General features: G+C 48.0%; 1 protein-coding gene and 1 pseudogene across 1 annotated transcript; one reads left to right on the plus strand and one right to left on the minus strand.

Moving 5' to 3' along the window:
- Positions 1–939: 939 nt before the first annotated feature.
- LOC103635889 (translocase of chloroplast 159, chloroplastic) lies at positions 940–5,671 on the plus strand. Its single transcript, XM_008658269.3, has 2 exons — positions 940–2,382; positions 2,469–5,671. The coding sequence occupies exons 1-2, from the start codon at positions 1,165–1,167 to the stop codon at positions 5,424–5,426; spliced, it is 4,176 nt and encodes a 1,391-aa protein (XP_008656491.1). The 5' UTR covers positions 940–1,164; the 3' UTR covers positions 5,427–5,671.
- A 767-nt stretch (positions 5,672–6,438) lies between these two features.
- On the minus strand, positions 6,439–8,188 carry LOC103635890 (60S ribosomal protein L7-1-like; annotated as a pseudogene).
- Between the last annotated feature and the right edge of the window lie 217 nt (positions 8,189–8,405).

The following is an 8,405-nucleotide window of genomic DNA, read 5'->3' on the forward strand; positions in this document are numbered from 1 at the left end:
GTTCGTCGTCTTCCGGGGCTGAGCCCGAGTCCGAGCCCTGGGGTCGGGCGATGCGGAGTTCGTCATCTTCCGGGGCTGAGCCCGAGTCCGAGCCCTGGGGTCGGGCGATGCGGAGTTCGTCGTCTTCCGGGGCTGAGCCCGAGTCCGAGCCCTGGGTCGGGCGAGGCGGAGCTTCCTATGGCGCTCGAGGCCGGACTTGGCTGCTGTCAGCCGCACTCTGTCGAGTGGCACAACAGTCGGAGCGGCGCAGGCGGCGCTGTCCTCTTGTCAGGCCGGTCAGTGGAGCGGCGAAGTGACTACGGTCACTTCGGCTCTGTCGACTGAAGGGCGCGCGTCAGGATAAGGTGTCAGACCACTTTTGCATTAAATGCTCCTGCGATACGGTCGGTCGGCGTGGCGACTTGGCCAAGGTTGCTTCTTGGCGAAGACTGGGCCTCGGGCGAGCCGAAGATGTGTCCGTTGCTTGAGGGGGCACTCGGGCGAGACGTGAATCCTCCGGGGTCGGCCGCCCTTGCCCGAGGCTGGGCTCGGGCGAGGCGAGGTTGTGTCCCTTGAGTGGACCGAGCCTTAACTTAATCGCACCCATCAGGCCTTTGCAGCTTTGTGCTGATGGGAGTTACCGGCTGAGATTAGGAGTCTTAAGGGTACCCCTAATTATAGTCCCCGACAGTTACATATATAAATATATAAACTTAATTAATTTTATCTAAATTATAATTATTAAAATAAAATTCAATTACAACGAAACAAACCGGACCTTAGATATGCTTTTAGCATCTAATAATTAACTAAATATTTTTTGCTAGCTAACTAACTATTAGCTTTTGTCCGTTCAAACTTCCGTAGTTTGCTTGCTTGCCTGCGTTGCCATCTCACCATGATTTGTACTGTTGCGCAGTCGTGTCATTGTGTGGCGCCGTCTCATCCCAAAACTACACGCCAAACCAAGTAAAAACCAAATCTGTTCTTCTGTTAAAAATCCGAAATGGGAAGAATCCCACACATAAATATCCCGGAGATAATTTTATCTTCCCAGACTGACCTAAAACCCTCCTCACCTTATCTTCTCGTCGCCTCCCCTTCCCCCACCCTGCTTCCTCGAATCCTACTGCTGGTGCCGCTGTTTTCTTGCTTCGTTGCGTGCTGGCGGAGCAAGAGGCGGACATGGCCACCACCACCGACGCCGCCCCAGTCGCGCCCGTGGAGGAAGGGAACGCCGCCCCGGCGGCCGCCGAGGAGGAGCCGCCCAAGAAAGTCGAGGCAGCCGTGGCCACCACCGACGCCGCCCCAGTCGCTCCCGCGTCCGTGGAGGACGAAAATCCGGCCCTGGCGGCGGCGGCCGAGGAGGAGCTAACCGAGAAATTCGAGTCGGCAGCGGCGGCGGCGGCGGAGGAGGAGGTGGATGATAGGGAGGCGCCGAAGCAGGTCGTGGCGGATGTGGGAGAGAGGGAGGAGGAGGAGGAGGAGGTGAGATTGGAGGCGAAGAGTGAGGGCGTTGCGGGTCCAGAGGCCGAGAACGGAAAGGCGGAGGGTGTTGTCGTCGGGGGACATGATGGCAGGGATGTAAATGAGGCGGAAGAGGATCGTAGAGTTGGGAAGTTGGGCGCCGCGACGGCCGTGAAGGATGGCGGCGGCGAAGAACCGGCGTCGGAGGATGGAGAGGCGGCCGCTTCTGTGTCAGCGCCAGTGTCAGAGGTGGAGTCCAAGTCGGAGAACGGTGAATCGGGGGAGGGGGATCCTTCTCTGGCTTCCCCTGATGCGCCGGAAAGTGATGAGAAGGGCGAATTGCAGGAGGAGGAGCAGCATGATGAGGAAAGAGGTGCTGCAGTAGAGGTAAATGTTGTGGATAAGATAGCAGAGGATGTCGAGTCGCCTGTGGCTGAAGAGGAGAAACTGGTACCGGAAGTTGAGAAGGGCGAGGAGGTAGGTTCTGGGAGTGCAGTTGGTGGCGAGTTGAGTGATGAGGAGGAGGTTGAGGTCTCTCCCTCTCCTCTGGGCGAGGAGGTGGCAGAGGTGGCAGAACCACAGGATAAGGTAGCCCATGTTTCTGAAGCTAATGGTGAATTGGGTGATGGGAAAGAAGCGAGTGATGATGTGGTTGCTCTGGGAGGTGGAGAAGCCACTAACAAGGATGCTGTTGGTGATGATGTGGTGGCTCTGGGAGGTGAAGAAACCTTAGAAGAATCGACAAACAAGGATGCTGATGGTGATGATTCTCTGGGAGGTGGAGAAGCTTCAGAAGAATCGGCTAACAAGGATGCTGATGGTGATGATGTGGTGGCTCAGGGAGGTGAAGAAGCCCTAGAAGAATCGACCAAGAAGGATGCTGATGTTGAAGATGAGGCCATCAGGCCTGAGCCACCGAGTGAGGCAACTGCAGTGGTAAGTGAGCATCCTCAATATGATCTTGTCACTAGTAGCCTTGATTCTAGTCGGGATGTAAACAACTCAAATGATGACAAACCCAGGTTATGAATGATGGAAGCATAGAGGAGCTTGCCCCTGCAAGTGCTGAGGAGATCATAGACAGTGTGCGTGAGGATAGTCCTCAGAAGGAGCAGAGCGCTGAAGACCAGGCCGTTGCCGGTGAAGTGGTGGAAGATGTTGGTGTTGACAAGCCCACAGAGGTTGAAAATGTTGATGCTACTAGTGCTGATGGTATCCTCTCTCGAGAATTGGCTCCAGAATCAATCAAAGAAACTAATGGTACTGGTGAGATTGAAGGTGCCACTGAGGTTGTTGATCATGAAGAGGAGGCTGCTGATAATGACATAATTGAGGCTGTGCCAGATGATGCGGATGGGGATGGTAATGAGGCTGAGGACGATGACGACGGGACAAACTCTGACACGAGTCCTGCACGGGTTGCAATTTTAGAGAGCTCTGAAGCCGCGAAGCAGATCATGAAGGAGCTTGCAGAAGGCTCCTCTAGTGGTAGTATCTCAAGAGACTTCACCAATAGCATGGATGGGCAGATTATGCTTGATGATTCTGAGGATGATGATGATGATAATGATGATGATGGGGATGAGAAGGGATTTGATTCTGCTGCCCTGGCGGCCCTTCTGAAAGCGGCAACTGGTGGATCCTCAGGTGGGGATATCACAGTTACTTCACAAGATGGTTCTAGAATATTTACCATGGACCGACCTGCTGGTCTTGGTTCATCAGCCCCTTCTCTGAGGCCGACTGCGCCTCGCCAATCTGCCCGGTCAAACCTATTCAGCCCCTCAGAGCTAGCAGTTACAGCTGACCCTACAGAAGAGATGACAGAGGAAGAGAAGAAGCTGCATGACAAGGTTGAGTTGATTAGAGTAAAGTTTCTGCGTCTGGTTTACAGATTGGGAGCTACTCCTGAAGAAACGGTTGCAGCACAAGTGCTGTACCGTCTGAGCCTTGCTGAGGGTATCCGACATGGCAGGCAGACGAACCGAGCATTCAGCCTTGATAATGCACGGAGGAAGGCCTTACTTCTTGAAGCAGAGGGAAAAGAGGATCTGAACTTCTCATGCAACATACTTGTTCTAGGAAAAACTGGAGTCGGCAAAAGTGCAACTATCAATTCTATATTTGGTGAAGAGAAGTCCAGAACTGACGCCTTTAGCTCAGCAACCACAAATGTGCGGGAAATTGTTGGTGATGTGGATGGTGTCAAGATTAGAATCATTGATACACCTGGCCTTCGACCTAACGTGATGGACCAGGGATCAAACAGAAAGATTCTTGCTGCTGTCAAGAACTATACCAAGAAATGTCCGCCAGATATTGTTCTATATGTGGATCGTCTGGATAGTCTGAGCCGTGATCTCAATGATTTGCCTCTTCTGAAGACTATTACTGCTGTTCTTGGCTCATCCATATGGTTCAATGCCATTGTTGCACTGACACATGCTGCCTCAGCTCCTCCTGAAGGCCTCAATGGTGCTCCCATGACATATGAGGTCTTGATGGCTCAGAGATCCCACATCATCCAGCAGTCCATCAGGCAGGCTGCTGGAGATATGCGGTTGATGAACCCAGTAGCACTTGTTGAGAACCATCCTTCGTGCAGGAAAAACCGGGAGGGCCAGAAAGTGCTTCCGAATGGCCAAAGCTGGAGGCATCAGATGTTACTTTTGTGCTACTCCTCAAAGATATTATCAGAAGCCAACTCACTCCTGAAGCTTCAGGATCCTAATCCTGGAAAGCTTTTTGGTTTCCGTTTCCGCTCCCCGTCTCTTCCTTTCTTGTTGTCCTCACTCTTGCAGTCTAGAGCCCACCCCAAACTTTCTGCTGAGCAGGGTGGCAATGAAGGTGATTCTGATGTTGAATTGGATGACTATTCTGATGTAGAACAAGATGATGACGAAGAAGAATATGATCAGCTTCCACCCTTCAAGCCCTTGACCAAAGCTCAGCTTGCAAGGCTCACAAAGGAGCAGAAGAATGCTTATTTTGACGAGTATGACTACAGGGTCAAGCTTCTCCAGAAGAAACAATGGAAGGATGAGATCCGCAGGTTGAAGGAGATGAAGAAGAGGGGGAAAACTGATCTGGATGATTATGGGTATGCTAATATCGCTGGTGAGAACGATCAGGATCCTCCTCCAGAGAATGTATCGGTTCCCTTGCCTGACATGGTGCTTCCCCCTTCATTTGATTGTGACAATCCCACATACCGGTACCGCTTTTTGGAGTCAACCTCGACTGTCCTAGCAAGGCCTGTTTTGGATGCGCATGGATGGGATCATGACTGTGGTTATGATGGAGTGAGCGTTGAAGAGACACTGGCTATCCTTAGCAGGTTCCCGGCAAATGTAGCAGTTCAGGTCACCAAGGACAAGAAGGAATTCAGCATCCATTTGGACTCTTCCATCGCAGCAAAGCATGGAGAGAATGCATCATCACTTGCTGGTTTTGATATCCAGACTGTTGGGCGCCAGCTTGCCTATATTCTCCGCGGCGAGGCAAAAATCAAGAACATCAAGAAGAACAAGACCACAGGAGGCTTCTCGGTAACTTTCCTGGGTGACATTGTGGCAACTGGACTGAAGGTCGAGGACCAGCTCTCCCTTGGGAAGAGGCTGTCGCTAGTTGCCAGCACTGGCGCGATGCGAGCCCAAGGGGAAACTGCATATGGAGCTAACTTGGAGGCACGCCTGAAGGACAAAGACTATCCGATTGGCCAGTCCCTCTCAACGCTGGGTCTCTCTCTGATGAAGTGGCGCCGGGACCTTGCTCTGGGCGCGAACTTGCAGTCCCAGTTCTCCATCGGAAGGGGGTCGAAGATGGCAGTGCGACTTGGTCTGAACAACAAGCTGAGCGGGCAGATCACGGTCAGGACAAGCACCTCGGAGCAGGTCCAGATCGCACTTCTGGGTCTCGTACCGGTTGCAGCCTCCATCTACAGGAGCTTCCGGCCCAGTGAACCGTCCTTCGCTTATTAGCCTGTCAGGAGTCTCAGTCCAATTACTTCATAACCATGTGGTTTCTCTTGGCAATTTTCTTCTTCACATGAACCATGTTTCTTGCTGTTTCAGTTTACTCCCTTGTAATTGGCAGATCGTTTCCTACCATAATTTTGGCTGAAGAGGGTTGTGCGATTTATCTGGAACTGTAGCTGAATAAATAATGTCGAGAAATGTACCATCCTTGTGTTTATCAATATCTATTGCAGCGTCTATTCTGATTATTCTTGTGGCTATCAATCTATTAGGCCCCGTTTGTTTCGTTGAAATTGAATTCCATTTTAATAATTATAATTTAGACAAAACTAATTAAGTTCACATATTTATACTAGGTGTGTGCCCGTGCGTTGCAACGGAAGTTAAAAATCAATATAAAACATAGATACGAAACGATAAGCATCACTATGATATACCAAATTCGTGTGGTAAAACCATTTCAAATTATTGAATCTTTTAACTTTTCTAATGACATTGGTTCTTAAGAACATTCAATTCAACCAGCTTGGAATACGCAACAAAAGTTTCATAAACCAGAACGGTTCATCTATCCTACAGATAATAAATATCCAAGGTAGGCACCAAATTGACTTTATCTATTCTCCGACACACCTATAGTCTTTCCATGCCTTTTGGTAGTCTTGGTGTGCTGGCCACGGACAAGTAGACCCCAGTAGTGACAGACCATAGTGGTTCCTAGAAAACACAAGCCATAAGGGGTTTGTGTCATATAATGAGTGCATACAACAAAATACAGATGACAGTTTCTAACACAAATGAGCAAGTTTCATCACCGATTGAACAACTATTAAAAATTGTGTACAATTATGAAAACCATGAACGATAGCAGTAATGAAGAAAAAAAATGCAACTAATATTTCAACAATTTCGTGACAGTAACTATGTGGGCATGTTGGCATGTATATATAGCCACAAAACATCAGTAACCTTGACACCGAAATATGTTAATGGTAATAGACTAACCTGGTCTTCTTCAGCCTAGAGTCATCCCTAAGCTGAGCTTCTTGTCAAGGGCGTTGGAAACAACCTGAGAGAACCTACCATCCTTGTAGTACTTTTTCCTGTTGAGGAACCAGCTAGGGACCTTGAACTGGTGGGGGTTGGCAATCAACCAACCATGGTCATGATTCAAGAGGCGCTCAAGCTCATCAGGGGATAGCTCATCAGCCCTGCACAAAAGATGTAATCAATAGAGCTAAACCTAGATAGGTGCAGGCAAATACATGTGAGCAAAGAAACCTCATATATATCATATATAAATCTAAACATAACTAAGCTGTAGAGCAGGTGTGCTGCTTGGCAATACCATTCTTGTGCTTCTGGCTCATCCTCCTGATACTGTGTACAATATGCAAAAAACGCTAGCTTTTTACAGCTCGACCTCCAATAACTCGAAGCTCCACGAATAACTCCATTGTGGCCTCAAGATTGACAATCTAATTTTTAATTTTATTTTTAACAAAAGAGGGGTTGGCAAAAGAAGTGGTCAGATTTCAATGGTACACAAGATGTGTCAATTCAATCAGTTAGTGTGCAAAGAAAAGGTTATGCCGGTGAGGACCATCATCAGACGTAGCTTCCTCAAGACCTTCCTAATGTGCGAATGCAAGTCCATGGAGCTACAAGCACAACACACATGAAACAACCAATGCTAGCTATTAACACCATTGGGCAAAAACAAAAACAGGGGGAGTTTGTTCTGGACTTCTGGTGCAAGGACTACCTACCCAGGGATGCGAATTGCAAAGAGCCTGGAGTCGAGCGCCTCATTGGGCGGCTGCTTGCTAACCTTGAAGTGGGTCCTCATCCGCAGGATGTCACGCTCCCTGTTGTGGAACGTGGTGGTGAGTCCTTGGGCTGCCTGACAACGACCTTGTGCTCGTCGCGGATGCGATTGCGTTTGGCCGCCCTGCGCTCCTGGTTCCTGACGACCCAGTCCTCCTTGCGCTTCGACTCCTCCACGAACGCCAACTGCTCCAAGATCCCTTCCACATAGTACACTGGAGTTTGATTACAGATATGAAAATTTGTTAGTTAACATAGACAAACACCATCATGTTAACTCTACAAACACAAGAAATCCAATGAACCCATAAACACTTTGGATGACAAATAATACAATTTAACACTGATGAAACCCATCAGGATTATCATCAAAGAAAAACAAAACATGCAGGTGGCGACAACAAATGGATGGATTTCATTAGTTGATTGAATGAATCCATGACCAAAAAGAATATTACTTCTAGTATAAGTGATATAACTTTTTCAACACCAGTGAGCTAGAAGAGCATAAAAAGATAGATTTGGACTTCATTGCTCACATTCACAACAAAAATACCATGAAAAAAAATAGTGGTGTTGAATTTTCAAATGTACAGAATCCTAAACATGCACATCATGCCAAATCCATAACCATCTGTAAATTTGATACAAATACTTTCTACTGCCATAACAAGGGTCAAGGGTCAGTCTAAAGTTGGCTCTACAAAAGCAATCTATAAGAATTAAAACCTGGTAGTATTTGTTTTTACTAAATGAGGGATAACCTTGAATAGGATCTATTGCAACCACGTTCCGCCTACTCATCTTCCAGACCTACAAACAAATGACACATAACAAAGCAATAACAGTTTGCACCAGTGAACGACTATAACAAATTCAACTGAAGCTTCATTCCGACAAAGCAGATGGAAGAGTACATGCAAGAACCACCCATCCATTACTTAAAGCTACAACCTTATTGATGTTTATGGAGAAAATCACATTTGCAGACCCATAGGGCCTCTAGGCGTGATAGGGAATGAAAATTTTAAGTACTTTGGAGAAAGGACCCACTGCGGTCAAAATAACTTGGAGCATTAAGTTCACAACCAAAGTCCAAATGAACTAAAATAAATACATATAACTCAAAAATGTGTGCAAATTTCTGACTCGGCG

The sequence above is a fragment of the Zea mays genome, chromosome 8 (genome assembly GCF_902167145.1).
Source record: "Zea mays cultivar B73 chromosome 8, Zm-B73-REFERENCE-NAM-5.0, whole genome shotgun sequence".
NCBI lineage: Eukaryota > Viridiplantae > Streptophyta > Magnoliopsida > Poales > Poaceae > Zea > Zea mays.